The sequence below is a fragment of the Thermobia domestica genome, chromosome 7 (genome assembly GCF_964235325.1).
Source record: "Thermobia domestica chromosome 7, izTheDome1.hap1.1, whole genome shotgun sequence".
Classification (NCBI taxonomy): domain Eukaryota; kingdom Metazoa; phylum Arthropoda; class Insecta; order Zygentoma; family Lepismatidae; genus Thermobia; species Thermobia domestica.
Genome location: NC_137460.1, coordinates 285,468,858 through 285,491,342, shown reverse-complemented (window position 1 = coordinate 285,491,342; position 22,485 = coordinate 285,468,858). Strand labels below are relative to the sequence as shown.

At 34.4% G+C, this 22,485-nt stretch overlaps 1 protein-coding gene across 1 annotated transcript in view; it reads left to right on the top strand.

The window, feature by feature from the left end:
- The window catches only part of LOC145690992 (uncharacterized), a 33,199-nt gene extending 12,837 nt beyond the window's left edge, over window positions 1–20,362 (top strand). Inside the window, exon 2 of the mRNA XM_081766467.1 lies at window positions 16,238–20,362. Coding sequence (XP_081622593.1) covers window positions 16,238–17,693 — 1,456 coding nt within the window. The 3' untranslated portion in view covers window positions 17,694–20,362. The remainder of the gene's footprint in view (window positions 1–16,237) is intronic.
- The last annotated feature ends 2,123 nt before the right edge of the window (window positions 20,363–22,485 follow it).

Genomic DNA, 22,485 nt, shown 5'->3' with positions numbered 1-22,485 from the left:
AGAATGTACCTTATAGAATCTTAGCTAGCCAAACGATCCCTACAAAGTTTGGATTAAGAATCGTAGTGAAGCTTGAAAATGATAAGAATATAATTTTACCAGCAAGATATTTTCCCATGGAAGCATCAAAACAAGAAGAACTGCTGCGTTTCTTAAATACTGGATCTGTATCTTTATGTTATAAAGGATTCTTGGGTCGAAGTCATCAATTTGAATTTAGTACACAGCCAGATTCGTCAGCAATTGTGATGAAATCATGAATTCAAACGTCAGCACATTTCTTTCCAATGACGTCAGCCGTAGTTGTATGAATTTGGTTGGTCGGCATGACGTCAGCAACTGTGATGAAATCATGAATTCAAACGTCAGCACATTCCTTTCCAATGACGTCAGCAATAACTATAAACCAGCAAATACAGTGTCATCCCACGAAATCATTTGAGCAAGTGCTTTTCAGGAGGAAAGATGTGTACTTCTAACGATAAAGAGTTCATCTTCGCAAGCTATTATCCAATAAATATATTTCAAACAAAACATGTGATGATTGGTATCAGTGCTAGAACATTTGAACCTGTGATTCGATTGGGCAAAGCAGAACAATTTGGTGTACAACTGACCTGTGAAGAATGGCAAATATTATGTTCACGAATCGACCAAATGAACGATTATTTTCATGATGAGCTAAATGTGACCATAGTCAAATCATTAGGCTCAAATCATGAAGTGGTGCTGCGTACAGTCCTCGAAGAGAAGATGGTGCTGTTACGTAAAAAGAGTACATTTCATGTCCCTCGCAATATGGTGTATCTAACACAAACGGAATGGAACAAATTCTTCAGCATATTTCAGTGTGTGAAACATGCAGTGGAAGTGTGCAACAAAACTAGTATATTCCTGAAAAAGTACTATTTTGAAAAATGTGTTATGCATATTGTACAACATGTATCTAGATATTGTGATGGTTGTCAACATCGTTCGTGGGTGCATACCTGTATTGATAAACAGTTTATTTGTGATCAAATGGACATTGAGTTTCCACCAATTGATATTGCAATAGACCTTAAAAACTTCAACTGGAATTAAAATTATATGCTAAAGACAAACTAGTGCAAGAAGTTCAAAATACATTGTATCGACAATATCCAGAACCACTATCTGGTATGGATGTATGTGAAGTGTAATAAAATGATCCATTTCAATGAATTGTGTTTTTTCATTTCAAGTACAACCCCAGGTTCTGACGTGTACTATTGCACCACAATGTTGTCAAAGGTTTTTGCTCTAAACAGTTTCAGTTCTTTACTAATGGGTGCACAAACTTTTAAAAATGTCAAACCAAACTTTCAAACAAAAATCTTTGAAACAAAATTTTGAAACGAAAAAAATTCAAACAAAAAATCTCAAACAAAATTTTGAAACAAAAAAATTTGGAAACGAAAAAATTTTCAAACCAAAAATTTAAAGCAAAAAAATTTCAAACTAAAAAAATTTTACGTTTCACGGTTAACCGTCAAACTTTATCCGGTTTTTAACTATTCGATTAACAAATAAACGGTTTTGATCATATTTATCAGTGAGTGCAAAATGTTGAACGAAACCAAGATTTTTAAATGTTAAACAAAACTTAAAACTGAATACAGCAAAGATTTGAAAATCATCAACCAATCAGATTGCACGAAAGATAGTGATCAACCAATCAGATTGCAGGAAAGATAGTGATCAACCAATCAAATTGCATTAACAATAACTTTGCCAGTGTTGTAGCATGTATTGCCTTTCGTCTATGAGTCATAAGATTCAATAAGGTTAGCTATCAGATTTCAAATCAATCACCACCAATGATCTTAGACTATGAGCTGTGACTAAAGTTCAATGTATTGTTTCAAATTTCGCACCTTATGTTAAAATTCTGTTTATCACCATTCCCAAATTTAAAGAATACTTCTCTTGATATACCTAAGTCTTAGAGTTAATCATATCATTATATGTTCAGTAATGTCAATAATGTCCGTCAATTGTTTACCTGAGTAGAACCAACTGTTTTCTAGAAGTGTGTGTGTACTCAAACTTAAGAAGTACCACAACAAAGGAAATGAATCCCTGTACACTACCTCATCAAGGACAATCACGTGGTACAACGTCTTGCTTACGTTTATATTTGGCGGGAATAACCAAAACCAATAACGCAATTCTCAAATTATCCTACAAGGTTTCAATGTTCCAATGTCCTGGACTCCTAATTCCATCATAGGTCAATAACTGATTACGTGATCATACTCATATTTCACAATGATTTACCCAATGAATGAGATACTATCCAATTTTAAGAACCATTACCAATTATTGATATGACAATAAGAAATGTACCCCTCCCAAAATTTAAGATTGGTACACAAATACACCTGTGTGTTATGAAAAAGTAATAAATCCTGTACTTATTCAATAATAAAGCCGGTCAATAACCTTTAAATTTTGAATATTTGGCCATAAGAGGAACACCAATGGGTCCTAGAAAAAGGTTTACCGAATTTTGTTATTTGATAATTCCCCAAATTTAAAAGGGAACATAAACATATAAAGGTAATAAACCTCTGTACATACCCATATAACATGTACCCATGAAAGAGAAACGAAGTAAACCACCCAAATTTATCATAATATATGTTAGGGTCCAGTACTATAATACCAAATATATAAAATGAGCAATTTCTAAAATTTAAGGGATGGGCCAAGGTACCCCTAACAAATTTTAAAGGGGTGCACAAATGTACCTATGTCTTATGATAGGGAATAGACCCCTATACATAACCATATAAACATATAAGGTAATAGGACCTCATCCAAGAGATAAATTGGGTCAAAATGTCAAACACGTGGTACAACGTATTGCTTACGTTTATATTTTGGCAATTTCGTACCCATGAAAGTGGACGATGTGGACCATCCAAATTTATCATAATACATATTAAGGTCCTGTACTATAATACCGAATGCTTAAATCAAAAAAAAATCTAAAATTTAAGGGGCGGGCCAAGGTACGTACCTCTCCTAAAATTGAAAGGGATGCACCAATGTACCTATGTCTTATGATAGGAAATGAACACCTATACATTACAATATAACCATATAAGGTAATAGGACCTCATCCAAGGAGATAAATTAGGTCAAAACCAAACACGTGGTACAACGTATTGCTTACGTTTATATTTTGGCAATTTTGTACCCCTAAAAAGGGAACGAGGTGGACCATCCAAATTTATAGTGATCCATATTAGGGTCCTATACTGTAATACCAAATGTTTAAATTGAACAATTTCCAAAATTAAAGGGGTGGGCCATTGTACCCCTCCCGGGAGTGCAAAAATGTACCTATGTCTTATGATAGGAAATGGACCCCTATACATGACCATATAACCATATAAGGTAATAGGACCTCATCCAAGGGAATAAATTAAATCAAAAACCAAACACGTGGTTGTACCTAAATTTGGCAATTTCGTACCCATGAAAGGGAACGAGATGGACCATCCAAATTTATCATGATACATAATGAGGTCCTGTACTATAATACCAAATGCTTAAATTGGAGAATTTCTGAAATTGAAGGGGTGGGCCAGGGTACCCCCTCCTAAAAATTTAAAGGGGTGCACCAAAGTACCTATGTCTTATGATAGGGAATGAACACCTATACATGACCATATAACCATATAAGGTAATAGGACCTCATCCAAGGAGATAAATTAGGTTAAAAAACCAAACACGTGGTTGTACTAAAATTTGGCAATTTTGTACCCCTAAAAGGGAACGAGGTGGACCACCCAAATTTATAGTGATCCATATTAGCGTCCTATACTATAATACCAAATGTTTAAATTGGGCAATTTCTAAAAATGAAGGGGTGGGCCAAGGTACCCCTCCCAAATTTTTAAAGGGGTGCATTAATATACCAATGTCTTATGAAAGATAATGGACCCCTGTATACGCCCATATAACCATATAGGGTAATAACACCTCATCCAAGGGGATAAATTAGGTCAAAACCAAACACGTGGTACTACGTATTGCTTACGTTTATATTTTGGCAATTTGGTACCCCTAAAAAGGGAACGAGGTGGACCATCCAAATTTATCATAATACATATTAGGGTCCTATACTATAATACCAAATGTTTAAATTGGGCAATTTCCAAAATTTAAGGGGTGGGCCAAGGTACCCCTCCCAAATTTTTCAATGGGTGCATTAATATACCCATGTCTTATGAAAGGTAATGGACCCCTGTATAGGCCCATATAACTATATAGGGTAATAACACCTCATTCAAGGGGATAAATTAGGTCAAAAACCTCCGAAATGTGAATTTTTGGCAATTTTTTACCCATGAAAGGGAACGACATTGACCCCCAATACTGATAGAGGTACATACTGTGGTCCTAGGCTACCACACCAAATTTTTAGATTTGGCAATTTCCAAAATTTAAGGGGTGGGCCAAGGTACTCCTCCCAAATTTTTCAAGGGGTGCATTAATATACCCATGTCTTATGAAAGGGAATGGACCCCTGTATACGTCCATATAACCATATAGGGTAATAACACCTCATCCAAGGGGATAAATTAGGTCAAAAACCCCCGAAATTTGACTTTTTGGCAATTTTTTACCCATGAAAGGGAACGACATAGACACCCAATACTGATAGAGGTACATACTATGGTCCTAGGCTACCATACCAAATTTTTAGATTTGGCAATTTCCAAAATTTAAGGGGGGTGGTCCTATGTACCTCTGCCAAAATTTAGGGGTGGGCCATGGTACCCCTGCCAAAATTTAGAGGGGGTGGTCCTATGTACCCCTAGGTCATTGACCCCGGGCCAAGGTCATTGACCTTTGACCTATGACGTCATAAAGGTCGGGGTCAAAGTCCAAAGTGAGACCAAGTCAGGCCCTTACTACTGCTTGTACACCTTAGCCGTAAATCTCCATATGGCTGTACCATTTAGAAGTGTCCCCCGCTGTACCAGCCGATACTTGAACGCGTGTTCATGCGAGAGCTTGTAAATATTATTTTCGAAGATTTATTTACGCTGTCAAAATTTACATAACAAAACTAAAAAAAGTCATTCCCGCCATGCTTTCTCTGTCTCAGCATGATGCATATAATTATATTAATTTTGTTTGTATTAATTTTCCTCTCTTAGAATTCAACGTGAATGTAGTTTATCAAATCTATCTAGTGCGTCTCTAAGCTATTCGGTTCAAAATCTCTTGTCGTCGCGAATTCTGTCGAGGAATTTGAAACTTAAAATATACAAAACGATAATATTGCCTGTTGTTCTGTATGGCTGCGAAACATGGTCGCTTACTCTGAGGGAAGAACATAGTCTGAAAGTATTTGAGAACAAGATCCTGAGACGAATATTTGGACCCAAGAGGAACGAGAATGGGGAATGGCGGAAACTTCATAACGAGGAACTACATAATTTATATGGTTTACCCAACATTATGAGGGTTGTCAAGTGTAGGAGGCTTAGATGGACGGGTCATACAGCTAGAATGGAAGAAAGTAGAGACGCTTTCAAAGTCTTGACTGGAAGACCAATCGGAAAACGACCATTAGGAAGAGCTAGGCGCAGGTGAGAGGATAATATTAAGATGGATCTCGCAGAGATTGGAATAAGAGTAGAAACTGGATGCAGTTAGCTAAGGATAGAAAACAGTAGAGAGCTTTTGTGAACGCGGCATTGAACCTCCGGGTTCCATAGGCCATAGAGAGAGAGAGAGAGAGAGAGAGATAGAGAGAGTCTTTATCATTCGCATAGACATTTATAGAAATATTAAGTAATTTTTCGACTTTTGGAATATCGCTTATTTTTACAGGAAAATGAATATTTTTTAGTATGGATTCTAAGTTTGACAATAGTTCATCATCTTTTGGTACTCGTTCAGGATGTGAATTTGTAGGATATAAGGCACTGTATAATGAGTATAAGAAGCATTTTTCGTCTTCATTTTTACATTAATTACTGCCTTTTTGTTTGAATCTGTTTAGGTAATGTATGATGATCCTCTGTTTGGTATATATTTAACGATTGCTAGTTCAAAAAAGTTAATGTTTATAAGAGCCCAGCCAGAACTTCAAGCTTGAAACTCATCTATTCTTGTTCTTAATGCTTGTTTCATATTAGTTAGTGGTTCCTTTACATTGGTTGATTGATATATTACTCGGTTTTCAGTATTAAAATAAAACTCTTGCATTTCTTTTCCTTTCTTATATTCAGAACAAACATAGATTAATTTTCAATGAGCCATGTTTTTGTAAGCTGAGTTGTATTCTGTTTAATATAGCTTTAGATGTTTTAATATTATGTTCTAATGGATCTTCTGGTTTGTATTGTGTTGTGAATCTCTATGTTTCTAATTTTTATTTAAATGTAGTATTTTGACGTTTTACATCGAATGGTATTGATTCAGATTTGATTTTTGGTTCTCCAAATGCTTCTTTTTTAAATGGAAGCAGTTTTAAAACTCTCTTCCTACCTAATATCTTAGGTTTTTGTTTTTCCAATATGTTTTTTTAAATGGGAAAGTTTTGCTAAAGTTTAATCTGTTTTTTTCATCTTCATATTCTTTAATACGGTCTATGAGTTCTGTTTTTCCTTAATCGGGAATAACTTTTGATCCCGTTTCCTTTACATAAGTTTTTTTTTAATTCCACTACTGTGCGCTTAATTAAATTCATAATTACCCTCTTGTTTTTATTATACAAAAAATAATTTTTAATCATTTTCGTTATCTAATACAACAGCTAATATTCATGTGACGTAGGAAATCTCGATGTCTATTAGCATATTGTGTTAGAACATGGCCTTTATGGGAATAACCCATGAAAGTTACTAATGATCTAATGAAAACTAATTCATTTTTATTATTATTTTTTCAAATCTACCTCACCTATCATTTGTAGGCTCAAGTTCTTTGACACTATCATTTGTGGGCTAAAGTATTTTGTCACTATCCCAATTTGATTCTGGTGTATATCTTTCTAATACTCCATTCTCTTTTTCTTTTAATAGCATTTCTTGTTCTTTTAATATTTGTTTTTCTAGTAGTACTGTTATGAGTTGGAGATCTTGATGAATAAGGTTAAGTTTATTCTGTATCCATTCATACTGCTTATCCATATTTATTAAATACAGAAATGAACAAAAATGAATACCTACTTTCTTATTATTATAAAAAAGGAGGTTATGGAAAGGAAAACTATCCCCCAACTTAAGCAATAATGTAGAGAGAACGGAGTACATGGTTATTCAAAGCTTAGAAAAGCAGAAATAATAGCCTTAATCAACGAGCACAGAAATAAGTCTCTAGCAACAACTGCTGCAAATTCACAACAACCAAGTAAACAAGATAAAACAATGATGAATAAAGATGAGCTTATAAAAGACACGATTCAAAGGTTAAACCCTGAGCATATTGTAAACTACTTTCAGAATCCGCTTTGTAGAAATATAGTTATAAATGCACTTAGTAGTCGAAAATTCAAAGAATGGAAACAAATTTTAGAAATAAAGAACTTACCCGATAACTTTCTACATATCTTCAAGCACAAGATACATTGGTGTTCAGTTACATCAACCCATAAACTGTCACTTTCTTTTATAGAACGTTATGAAGAACACATCAATTGGGTCAGATTATCAAACAGGAGAGACTTAGTTAGATACGAAAACATTATTAATAAGTATAGTGATAAACTTTTCTAAGACAACTTGTGTGAGCGAAGGTATGGTTCATGTTGTTATCATCATTTAAAACCAGATTTCGTACGAAACCACAAAGAACATAAAAGATGACATATACATTGGGAAGACTACACGTATGAATACGCTCAACAAATGAGTGAAAATTATGTTAATGAATTTAAAGAAAAAGTTGATTGGCTCGTGTTTGGTGAAGAAAATGACTGGAAAAATATTCGCAAAAACAAGCTATTGAGGTTTGCACACACTTCCAAGAATACTTACTTTGGAGCATACTCTCTTGCAAAACAGATTTGCTTAAACTTACATTCCTAAAAACCTTTAAAGACAAACTCTGTTGGGATATAGTTTCTAAAAATTGTCGCATCTCAGGAAAAGAACTAACAGCCTTCTTGAGAGAATTTGATTCTCTTATCGATTTGCACGATATTACACCACTGCTAGATGAAGCACATGTGAGAAATAACAAAATAAAGTTTACTGGTCAAATGTTAGTTTACACGATAAAAGCGAAAAATTCGTTCTCGAGTTCGAAAGCAAAGGTTTAGAGTAAAAACAGCATAATACGCACTTGTTGCGATAGGAAGTTCTCGGAAAACTTTCTAATGAAAATCACAGGTAAGATCGATACGTTTAAATTCTTAAAAGTAAATAAGCATGTCATGAGTCCCTCAGAAACAAACTAGTGCTACTCTGAACAGGTTTACATTTAATAGAGAACTCAGAAGAATGCTCAATATGCAAAGAAACAAAAACTGAATTATGTAAAATGACGTGTTCTGTGTTGAATATATGCTTACCTAGTAAAGAATTAATAACACTTGTCCTTTCTGTAGAACAGTTATTATACTTAACAACAACAACAATGAATATCCTGAAGAAAATCCTGATTTTGATAATCCGTTTTATTTTCTGTGGAAGATTGGAAATAATAACATCGAATATTGATGTTAAGTTTTTATGAAATGATAATCATAAAAGTTATATCGAAAGTTTTTTAATAGTACTCGATGTTAAACGATAATAGAAACAACCATTTTTTAAATTTCTTTAACCAAATCTTCTTCTGATAGGGACGTCCAAAACTCATTACCCTTACCTTTACGAATATCTAATTCTTTTTGCACTAGGTTGAATAACTTAATACTGTTAGGATCTCGAAACTTTTCGTATATTATCTCATGATCTGGATATTTTTCTTCTGCCTCATTAAGAGGCTTATATAGACTTCTCTTTTGGCATCTGATAGCATAATAAGGGAAAGGATAATTAAGTTTGTTCTTCTTGTATATGATTAGGCAATTATCTTTTGAATCATCGTCTGTATATGGTGCTGCTCTTTTTTTAAGCCCTTGTTCTTAAGACTTATCTTTTCCGTCTGTATTTCTATATCCTGCATTCGTGTTTGGAGTAATTCGTTGTTAACTCTATATTGCTTAAAGTCTTGGATGAAATAGTCTTCGATAATATCATAACACTTATTGTAAAAATCTTTAGATAACAAAAAGGCAACAGCTAGAAATATTTCTTGTGTACATAAGTTCCACATATGATTAAGGTTGCTTCTTTGTCTCCTCCTTTTATTAGGTATAAGGAAGAGCAATTCCTATAATTAGAGGAGTTGGTTAATTCTAGCTCATAGTATCTTATTAACTCTTGTGACTTTATTTTTTAACCAATTATCTAACCTCTTACCAGCATCTTGACACAACTTAGTAGCAATGAAAAATCTTGTACTCTTATCCACAATCAATTTAAAATCTCCAAAAATAGCATACCAATAATTGTCTTTAATCTGTTCGTAACAAATAACGTTTAAACTATCCATAGTACTCGTATTTATTGTTTAGAAAATATGTTTTAACATTATTTCGTTACCAGCTAGTTTTACTGTATAAGGTGAGTTTTTGAAGTGGCCCGAATTTGGTCCACTTAGTTTGTTATTGTAATATTCTAATATTTCATTTGAACCTTTATTTTCTAACTTTTTTTTAACTCTTGTATCTCCCATTGCACACAATTTAGTAGCATTGAAGTAACTTGTGTTCTTATCTATAACCAGTGTAAAATCACCAAAGATACCATACCAATATCTTTAGTCTGTTCGTAACATATCTCATTCAAACATTGATCCATACTAACCTATTATGGTTATTATTCCATAAAAATAATATTTAAATTTATACTACAACATTACTTTTATCTATCCAGCTATTATGTGAATCATCAAATACTAACCATTTAACGTATGCTTTGTCACCTTTCTTTCTCAACACCTCCACTAAGTATTCATCTTTATGTTTCGTCTTTAATAGTTCTGGTTCGTAAAATCTACCTTGCACATCCTCTTTTTCTAAAGCTTTAATTCTATACGTAGGTGCATTAGATGGTATAACTTCGCTAATAACAAATACTTCTGTTGACCAATTAGGTGTATATCCTTTTTCAAATAACCCTTTCGATTTACTTATTTGCTTATTCTTTTTATTCACTTCTATAGGCTTTAAACCAATGGTTCTATGCATACGATTATTATACTTGTTAAATAGTGTTGGTAATATTCCTATCCATTTATAATCTCCTTGTGTTGTAAATTTTTCCACATGTTTTGTTTAAGAGTTCTATTGAATCTCTCAACAACAGAAGCTTTCTTGCCCCTATGGGTTGAGTAATGATTAATCTTATTTTCCTCCATCACCTTCTTAAATTCTTTATTGTAAAACTCTTTGCCTTGATCAGTTTGTAAGTTACTAGGTTTCCCGTTCTTAATATGGATTCAAATGCTTCTGTAACATTTTTACCGCTCTTATCTTTAACAGGAACAGCAAAAGCATATTTCGAAAACACATCTATAATCGTTAGCAAATACTTATAGCCTTTGTTTAACTTGGAGATACCTTTTAACATGCCACTATGCATTTCCACAAGATCTGCTTGCCATAAATCATCGATACCTTTAACAATAACATTTAACCTAGGATAATTCTTACGGAACGTTTGTGAATTTCTTCTATAATTTCTTCTCTAATACCTTTACCTTGTTCTAGTCAATCTTTCTTTTTAACGAATTACGATTTAGTAACACCACATACTGAACCAATACCTTTCTTACTATATCTTCCATTCTGTTTTTTCTATTCTAATAGTGTTTTTCTTCGTATCTGTTGATTTCTTACACTTAACGCAATACATCCTGTTTATTATATAGAAATTTAAAATTCATAATTACCTAATACTACCCTCCTAACATTATCATTATCACTTGATTCGTTTTCGTATTCATCTTCATCCTCTCTTTCTACATACATAATAAGCATTAAGGATTTGCCTTGTTTCAAATCAGAATTTTTGGATGGTCTAATTGTTAACTAATCATTTATATTAAAGTGTAATGGAAAACTTTCAAATAGAATGTCATTTAAAAATGTGTCTGTAAGTTATGAATTGAAACTTGATTCTGTATGCATTAACTACTTCTATAAAGAAATTTGTAGGCAGCAGCTAAATTATATACAAAAATGACTGGTTTCTCAACATCATCTTTTGCCAATCAACATGGTAATTCTACAGTTTCTTTTTGTGTAAACTTTGCTTATTCAAGCTGCTCTAATGTTACAAAATCTTGTTTATCGATAGCATTAGATACATTAACCAATTTTTTATTCTTAAAATCAACCCAGGATGTTTAATTTGACGTAAAAACTTCTTTATTACTTTTAATGTTAGATGTAAGTTTTAGATGTTAGTATTTTATGATTTTAAATGTCATTAAAGCCTATGCGCAAAGCACCTTGCTCAATCTCACCCTACTCAATCTGAGCTGGTCAAAGATATTTTCAAAATGGGTTGGCCTAGAGTTTGGCCCAGGAGTTAGGTTATTACACTACTGTCCTTTACCCAAAGAAAGGGTGTTACTTCGAAAGGGTGTTGTGATAAAGACACATCCTACTTAGGTTCTGTTCGATTTTCTTCATTATCCAGTAGCTGACACCTTTTTCCTATCTTTTCTTTGCATAGTATCTCATAACTCAATTCATCCTTATATAGGGTTAAAAGAATTTATTTTCATTTCCGTAACTTCAGTATGTTTATTTACATTGCTGTAGGATGTAATATTGAGGTCTCAAATATTCAATAATAATAATAATAATAATAATATAGGTAACAATTTCCGTATGAGGACACATTGTATTAAAATCTGTAAAATCGCCCGTAGCGTTAGCCAGAAGTTACAAAATAGTCGTGATTAGAGAGAAGTGTCAGGATCAACAGGACATACCCTCACAAACGTCCCTACAACTAGCTAAATGTTATAACGGAAAGTTTCGAGGGAAATTTCGTTTAGAAAGTATGGATTCTGAACTCACAAGAGCCGTAAGAAAATTTGTTTTCAAGTAATGGTTATGCCGGCTAAGATACAGAACACGTCGATGATGAGAATGAAAGAAATATTGAAATAAAGATAGTACGAGGAAGCAGAACACGGAGGAAACCTATAAACCCGTTGTTTGTTCAGCACAATGCATACTAGGCGGGAGCTAGGTGGAACAGGTTGTACCATTAAATTTACAACACTTGAATAATAATAATAATAATAATAATAATAATAATAATAATAATAATAATAATAATAATAATAATGCTATTAAAGTTTATAGTTGCACTAACATTCGGCAAAACATACTTAAACGTAGGGGTTTCGAGGAAGGGGTACAGCTACTCTAATTTAAACGAAAGCTTTCTGCTAATATTTCGTGTAGAAAATATTCTACTTTACGTTTCCAGGAAAATAACTGTAATAGAAAGACCTGAATATAATTGACACAAAAGCTTGTAATAAACTAACGTGTGGAATTTGCAGATGTAATTATAAAAGCCTTGCTACAAAAATATATACATAGACCATAAATCAGTGAACTCTGAAGTACAAAGTAGCAAAATAATATATAAGATTCAGTCTGCATAGCAATTGTTGCTTAAAGTGTGGCACATACTATTTCTAGAATTGAGATAAGACGAGAAATGTTTACGATACTTTTCGTCTCGTCTCGATTCTCATCTCCAAAGTATGACGATAGAGTGAGTTAGCCTTGTCCCGTCTGGAATTAAAATGTGAAGTCTCATCCCGATTTTGTTTGGTTTGTTTTTAGAATCGAGATGAGAAATTCGTCTTTTCGTGCGCAACGTTACACAAAACCAATTTTTTTTTATTTCTGCTTGTAATGGTATGACCTGAGCGATAACAAATTTTTAATTTTTAAATATTTTTCCGGATAATATTTATTATCCCTAGTATTATTCCTGAAAATTTGATAGTTGAAGTGTTGAAACAAACGAGTATTTATTTATTTATGTATTTATGACATCTTTTACGTGCGGAAGTTAAGGATCTGCAGCCTTCTCCGAGCACTTAACCACGTGCATACATTATATATATTTAAAAAAACACCAACATAGAAAATATTAACAATTACAAAAGAAAAGTATTGAACCATATAAGAAAACAATATACTACTTAATTTTAAAAAAAATGGTTAAGCACTTCAAAAAACAAAAATTGAAAAATAATATTCAATAGGGGAAACAAAAATAACATGGAGAAACCAAAAGTTGCATATTGCATATAGCAGTACTAGAGGTATGAATAAGCTGTACAAATTAACATAGGTTACCTATTGGTTGTGTGTCCATATGTATGTTATTAATAATCTGGTAAAACGAAGATGCCTCATGTGCTACCAGTGTCCTTATCTTTACTTAAGAGAAGGGAATATATCGATTTTTTTTAAATTTGGCGACTGTGGAAACCTTGTGTATTGATTGAGGTAAACTGTTCCAGAGGCGTGTAGTACTTACTGTGAAGGATTTTGAGTATGAATCAGAATTGTGACTGGGGATGGAGAGCAAGAAATTATCTTGTGATCTTGTGCTTCTAGTATGAAAATCTCATAAATATAAAAATCTACGGGCTAGATACGATGGTTCTGACGTAGTAAGTATTTTGTACAATAGGGTAAGATTATATAAATTTCTTCTTCCGACTAACGCCAGCCATGACAGTTTTTTATAAAAAGATGTGAGGTGTTCCCTGTAAGTTATATTGAAAATAAATCTATTGGAGGCATTTTGCACTCTTCGCAAGTGCTTTGATTGATTTTCTGTTAGATCAGAATAGACTGAGTCGCAGTAGTCAAGATGTAGGAACACCAGTATCTTGACAAATTTGATCTTCTAAGATATTGGTAAAAAAAAATCCTTAGTCGATTTAACGTATGTAGGGCACCAAATGCTCTCTAACAAACTCCTTTTTTTTTGATCTGACCAGGAGAGATTTTGATTTATTACGACTCCAAAATTTTTGGCAGCCGTAGAAAATGGAATAACAGTATTGGACAATATTATATTTGGGAGCTGATAGATATTAATAGAAGAAAGAATTCTTGGGGAGCCAATTAAGATGCACTGCGATTTTGGTGCATTTAATTTTAACCCATGAGCCGTAGACCAGTCTCTGATTTTGTTTAACTCAGTATTTATTTTCTCAATCGCATTTTTAATATCTTGTTTTGCGAAAAGAAGCATGTAACTGAAAATCATCAGCGTTAATATGGTATTTACAATAGGTGAGAATTTTAGGGAGATCATTAATGTAAAGGGCAAAGAGGAGGGGACCTAGTACGCTACCCTGCGGCACTCCACTGTTGATACAATGCCATGTCGATATGTGATCCTGATTGATCACTACTCTTTGTTTACGTTCGTGAAGGTAAGAATGAAACCATTTAACCACTGATTCAGAAAAATTAAACAATAATGATAATTTCTGAAGTAATATATCAAAATCAAAGGTTTGAAATGCCTACTATAGTCAAGTAGAGTAAGGAGCGTCAGTTTTCTGTTATAAATAGCCAATCTTATATCCTCCGTTATGTTTACTAGTACAGTTCATGTGCTATGATTACTTCGAAAACCAGATTGAAATGTATCCAATAAATTATTTGTTGTTAAGTATTCCCGAATTTGACCATTTACAATATATTCAAAAAATTTTGAAAGCTCGGGAAGGACACTGATAGGACGATAGTCTGCAATATTATCAGCGTTGTTCTTTTTTGGAAGTGGGGGGACCTTAGCGAGTTTCCATACTGTGGGAAAAGTACCTGTGGCAAGAGAGTAATTAAAAATGTCAGTGATAGGATTAAGTACATGCAGTAAGATTTTCCTGATCATGGTTATTGAAATATCATCTGTACCAGTGACTTTATATTTAATTCTTTGGATCGCTTTTAATACATGTGCAGGCTGTACGTGAGAAGAGGAGAACAGAGAGTTAATTTTCGAAGCTACAATATTATTCATTGTTTGCAGTTTCATGGAGGCTGGTACCATACAGGTTTGACAGAAAAATGTGTTCAATTCGTCTGGCGTATAGTTAACATCGTTCTTGGCTATGTTTCTCCCAACACCCAATACTTCAGCCATTTCCAAAGAACTGCTCCATTATTTTGGAATTCAAGTATTTAATAGGCAAAGCGCCGTTTTGCCTTCGTTACTTCTTGAGTGCAACGGTTTCTTAACATCCTATTGTTTTCGAATTTCGTATTAGGATTTATTGTGCTATCACTGGAAGGATCGCTATTTTAAACATGTCTCCTGTATGCTCTATAAGCTTTATCTGTCCGAGCCATTAACGAACGTAATACATCGGTTTAGCATGGTGATAGTTGTTGCGAAACACGTTTCTTAACTACAGGGGCGTGTCTATCACAGAAATTTATTATTAAAGAATTATTAAAGAAGTATTCAAATATTTGAATGTAATAAAGCGTGTGTTATCGCTGGTCAATCGCTATCAACATTCCTAAAGTAAAAAAAAAAAAAGAAAAAATGCTCGACGTGTATTCGATCGAAAAAGTTCCAGATTACTCGCCAATCGCCTAGACCACTGAACTACAATCATTACGCTTTAAATGATTCGTCTTTAGTCTGGTTACTTTAAGTTTCTCTGCCTCACCTTGGAAATTGTATATATTTTTTTTCTTCGTTTCAAAATGTCTCATATACGAAATTCCTCTTATGATGATATAAGTGAATGATTTTCGATAGAGTTTATTTTAATAAGTTCAGTTGTTCTTAAACCTTTGCTACCCAAATTTGTTTTTTCTCCACATGAATCTACAGATAAGACAGATTTAATTCTCGTACTGTGCATTTGTTTCAAAGCAGCCACGGTTAAAGACTTATGACAGCCACGGTATAAACGATGGCTCAATTTGATATATTGAAACAAGCTACAGCCTCTTATTTTGAGAATAGAAAGATATGGAAACTACTCAGTGTTTCATATTTGTACAATATTTCATGTAATAAAAAAATTGAGTGTTATTTTATCATGAAATAAAGAGAATGATTATTTTCTTGTTGCTACTTAATCATTATCTCCATTCACATTTCCTTATTTGTTGAATTTGTTACAGGCGCGATAACGTATTACCATTCCACGGAGAGGACGACTCGTGTATTACTTTAAAGGAAACCATTTTTCATTCACATGAGGAATCTCATACTTCGATGCAGATTGGCAAGGGGTTTCATCCATCATTTTTGTCAAGGCATATTCTAGCTCAGGAAAGTGAAAAGCGTAATATCTACCGAAAGAGTGAAAAACACTTTAGTCAAAGTACAACTTTGTCAAGCAATAGCTTAGTGCACACAGGTCAAAAATCCCGCAAATGCGGAGTATGTGGAATGGAATTTAGTGTATGTTCATGTTTGGCTACGCACATGTTAAATCGTACAGGAGCAAGGTTATACACATGCCAAGAGTGTGGTAAGTCATTTACTCGACGTTCATATTTGGCTAGACACATGTTAATCCACACAGGAGATAAACCTCACGCATGCCAAGAGTGTGGTAAGGGCTTTAAACGACGTTCTGATTTGGCTGCACACACGTTAATCCACACGGGAGAAAAACCTTACACGTGCCAAGAGTGTGGTAAGGCATTTAAACTACGTTCCCATTTGTCTTCACACCTGTCGCTCCACACAGGAGAAAAACCTCATACGTGCCAAGAGTGTGGTAAGGCATTTTATCGACGTTCCAATTTGTCTTCACACCTGTCAATCCATACAGGAGAAAAACCTCACACGTGCCAAGAGTGTGGTAAGGGATTTAGTGTACGTTCACATTTGGCTAGACACCTGATAATCCACACAGGAGAAAAACCACAAACGTGCCAAGAGTGTGGTAAGAGATTTAGTGTTCGTTCACATTTGGCTACACACATGTTAATTCACACAGGAGAAAAGCCTCACACGTGCCAACAGTGTGGTAAGGGATTTAGTGTACGTTCACATTTGGCTACAAACATGTTAATCCACACAGAAGAAAAACCTTACACATGCAACGAGTGTGGTAAGGTATTTAATCATCGTTCAGCTTTGGTTAGACACTCGTTAATCCACACAGGACAAAAAAGACACACGTGCCAAGAGTGTGGTAAGGGATTTAGTGCACGATCAGATTTGGCTAAACACATGTTAATCCACACAGGAGAAAAACCACACACGTGCCAAGAGTGTGGTAAGGGATTTAGTGTACGTTCACATTTAGCTACACACATATTAATCCACACAAGAGAAAAAGCTTACACATGCAACGAGTGTGGTAAGGGATTTAATCATCGTTCAGCTTTGGTTAGACACTTCTTAATCCACACAGGAGAAAAAACACACACGTGCCAAGAGTGTGGTAAGGGATTTAATCGACGTTCCAATTTGTCTTCACACCTGTCAATCCACACAGGAGAAAAACCTCACACGTGCCAAGAGTGTGGTAAGGGATTTAGTGTACGTTCACGTTTGGCTAGACACCTGATAATCCACACAGGAGAAAAACCACACACGTGCCAAGAGTGGGGTAAGATTTAGTGTACGTTCACATTTGGCTACACACATGTCAATTCACACATTAGTAAAGCATCACACGTGCTAAGAGTATGGTGAGGGATTTAAACATCGTGCAACTTTGGTTACACTCGTTAATTCATAAAAGATATAAAGCTCACACTTGCCAAAGTGTGGTTAAGTATTTGAATGAAATTCAGAGTTGGCTACACACCTGTTAAGCCACACATGAGAAAAACCTTACACAGGCAATGGGTGTGGTAAAGCATTTAATCGACGTTCCAGTTTGGCTTCAAAAATGTCAATCCACACAGTAGTAAAGCATCATACGTGCCAAGAGTGTGCTGAGGGATTTAAACATCGTGCAACTTTGGTTACACACGTTAATTCACAAAAGATATAAAGCTCACACTTGCCAAACTGTGGTTAAGTATTTAAATGAAATTCAGAGTTTTCTACACTCATGTTAATCCACATCCGATCCAAAATCTCACACGTGCCAAAACCCTGGAATGGAATTTATTCAACGTTCATACGTGTTAAGCCAAATAGGACGTAAATCTCTCAGATGGAAAATGATGAAAATGATTTAGTCTACGTTGAATGCTTGCAAGGCATTTCAGTACACAAGTGACAAATCAAAGAGATGCATAGAACGTAGCCTCCTATTTACTCAAAGTTCACATTGAGAAAGTTAATTGTTAATCCACACAAGACAAGAGTCTCACACGCGCGGAGTGTAGAAATACATTTACTGGCAGTTCTTATTTGGCAAATCGTATGGTAAAACACATAGTTCAATAACGACAGATATGCGAAGGAAGTTCAATAGGATTTAGTTTAGAATCAGCTTGACAAGACACGTAAATAGACATGGCATATAGAAAAGAATTTGCCGCTCTCACAAGTTAACTTTTGGCAGAAATATTATGTGCACGATAAATACACTGCTAAAGAGGACTACAAAAGAATTAAATATTAAAGGAGTCAGACCACATTAAGCCCTTGAAATGTAACTGCCCTTTGGCATGGAATGTAAGTTGTGAAGGACAAATTGTTAAGTCCGTATTTTGGGGGCAGATGTTAGAGGAAATTGGTTCCGCATCTACTACACGAATAGCTCTTCTGCTTTGCCGCCACAGCGATTGCTGGATAGTGTAAAGGTGGCTGACGCCGACGAAGATTCAAATGACGATTTTGCAAAGGAACATTTATCTAGAGATAAAAATTTTATATATATAGTCCATGAGAGTTCTTGTATGTAAGGGAGTTGAGGGCAACAAGTTTCAGCGACATCCATAGTGAGGGCGCACTTTCCTCATCAGCTACAAGTGTTGATCCAGCGGAAAAACATGTCAATTCCAACACTAGAACTTTCTGGACCATCTGCATTTTAGCTGCATCTTGCTTGTCGATACATGGTTGCGCAGTTCCATTTTCACCGCAAATATTTATATTTCCCGTTTTTACAACATTCTTTTATGCTCTTTGACAGAAAATTTTATGCAATTTGAAGATAAGAAGCGATCATAAACTCAAGTCTTTGTCCCTTCCACATGGGTTAAACTGATCAGATAAACTTTACGTTAAAATTGTATTAAGGTTGTATGTGCCGAAAGATGACTGACTAATATTGAAAACGATTGCATTCCAGTTGTTGTCGTCTTTGATTTCAAATCGAGATTAATAGCATTTTTATCCAAAGTGTTAATGACTTTACCGGAATTCGTGGTGTTTGTGCGAAAAGAGGGTCTGTACCAAAATTTCGACGCAAATATCTTCTACTCTTTTTCGCCCACAGTCGCTTCTCAAGCGCGGGATGATGATATAAGGTGAATGTGCATGTGGGTTGATAAAAATGAAGTTCGAAGCTATGTTTCGCATTCCTTACTTATTCTCTTGTATACTTAGAAGTTTTTGAGTATACTGACTTAACAACTTTTCACTCGTTTTATAAGAAAAGTTGTTAAATCAGGTTTTAAATTTTATTCAAAAACGTTCTGTTTACCTTTTAAAAATCTGGTACTGTAAGACAACGTCACACCTGTCAAAACGAACCAGCATACAAAGTTTTACACTATTGTATTAATATATCGGTATTTCAACACATTTCTATAAATTTTAAAGCGTGATCCTGTAAAATCAAGCAATAATGAGTTAGCAACTTCTGATTTGAGTGCTTCATATAGTTCGCGTTCAAGCTTGGCAAGACAAATTTAAATATACACAAGTGGAAAACTTCACATATACGAAGAGTTTGGAACACTACTTAGTCTATACTCAAGTTTGGAAGGATATTTTAATACACATATGAAACTCTCACACATATGACAACACACAGGCGAAAAGAAGATTTATATGGAGCTCACGTTTTACAATGCACAGGAGAAAACATACTATTAAATACTAAGGAAAAAACTAAAGCGTTCTACGTGTGTAGAAAGGGCTTAATTAAAGTTTCTATTTCCCAACAGATATATTAATACAGATGGGGAGTAACTGCTCAGTCAAGACTATGAAGAACGGTATAATCGAAGTTCAATTTTGATGAAACATGCTATCTCATACGGGTGAAAGATGGTTGTGCATAATTGTGAAAAGCATTTACATGAAGTCCATATTTTGTTAGTGGAAAGACATTGTAAGATATGTGAAACTAATTATTAAAAAATCATGTTTGTACATAAAAAGTATATTCAATTTACACACGTGATAAAATATACAAATGCGAAACATCTTATTTATCAAAAGTGCTATAAAATTCGTTCAATATTACGTATCAATCTCACGTACTGCCAATTCACGTTTCCGCTCGCGACGATGGTAATTCGGCCGTGATTGATTATTCAGCATTGCGCATGATGCAAAAAGTATGTTTTGGAGCATTTAGGTTTAGTAAATCAAGACAAATCATTGTTGACCAAACGTATAAGTTTAATTAAACTATAATACTGCTAAATATGAGTAAAACACTGTACAAAACACAAAATAACAGATTCGAACCTAACCAATATCCATGTCACTGAGCTTGTTGTTATAATGCTGATATTTATTGCAGAGAGCAGTAATGATTGAATGCTTTTTGCAAGTTTTTCCACAATATGTAGACTCAAGGCGGGTTCAAAGTTAATCAACATCCACTTCACTGCTCTCTTTCTGAGATTGCTTGCATGTATTGCAAGTAGTGATAATTGTTGACTGCAATCTGAACATGTATTTTCCACAATCATTACATTCAAGGCGAGTTCTGTTGCTTTCCCTTGACCCGCAGATGTAGGAAATATCTCTTCGGATTGGTTACAGTGCTTCATCATCGGTAGTTAGTTTTCTGTATTGTGCGAAGCACACCAGCAGTTTTTCTTGTTTTCTTTTTTTTTTCCTTTTTTTTTTTTGCAAAATTAATATTTTACGATGAGCTTTCAGGTTTTCATTTATTAATTCAAATGCTAACACGTATAGATATGGGTTTGTAATATTTTTTATGTTAGGGCAGTTAAAAATGAAGCAGCTGATGACAAATAATGAAACTTTTATTTACAATTTTATGTAAATGCGAAACAAAAAATCACGTTTTGGCTCCCTCTGACGGCAGATTTGCCGTTCACCCTCCACTACCAACTTTGGGATTGTACTGAACGGGAAGTAATGCATTTGATAATTTTCTAGCAGAGGATTGGTATGTTTAAAGTAGCGAGATATTGCTTTTGCATTACACATTACTTTCTAATCCACATTTACAAATGGAAGAGAATCGGGCTGTTTCCAAGAACAGGGAAAACAGGATTCCCTGGAACATCTATTAAAAATGAGCGAAAGTGGAAAAGAAATAATATATGATTTCTAACACAGAAAGGTCCAGCTTATATTGTCCTGGCCAAAGGCTCTCAGGCCGGAGTGAAAATGAGAGTAACTCATACTCTGGGGGAGTGATAGATAAATGAGATAAGGTGGACGAGTAAACGGATTGAACAGGGAGATACGTCGATTATGCAGTTGAGAACTTATTTCAAAATAATTTATTAAAAATTTTTGTTCTTCCCTCAATTTGTGCACCTGATATAACATTGTACTTTAAAAGACTTATGCTAGAAGTTTTAGATCTAGATCTGATAAGATACCAACGTTGTTTAGTGTTGCTGATGCTGGTGTCGTTTTTTTAAAGATATAATCTAGGTGTTTGCTGCATCTCAATAGCTTTTTTATATTAAGTCATATATTAGAAATTATTTTAAGATATGTATTCATTTGGAAATGCACACCACAATTCCCAAAGGTTTTTTTTCTTTTATTTTGTAATGTGTAGCGACTCTGTTCGCCGTGCCTCATTGGAAATTTCATTGTTTTTACTTTTTTGAACAGTAGAAATATTTATTGTTGCATTAAAAACATGAGGGAAAGAATCCAGTGCCTCGTCTATAGTTCAATTTAGTGAAAGTGTCCACTGTATCACCTGTTGCACTTTGCAAATTTCACCCAAAGGGGCCTTCCTTCAGTCAGGTACAAACTTTCTTTTTTAGTTGGACTGCTGGCTTCTGAGATTGGGAGTAAGATAGGGAACGGGCAACTCCCGGTCTGGGAGAAGGAACTCTTTATATGAGATGACGGATTATATCAGAAAAATAGACATGACATAATTTAAACTGCTATTTTTACGCGCGTTATGAAAATCGTACAATCCCAAGTCGAGTGCTTTGAGTAGAATGTTCGACAAAGGAATGTCATTTGTGTGATGTTATCCCATGTTTACTGTAGTTCCATATGTAAGCCCAAGATATATTCACCAAAATGAAGAATTTTGTCACCTTGTGCAATGACT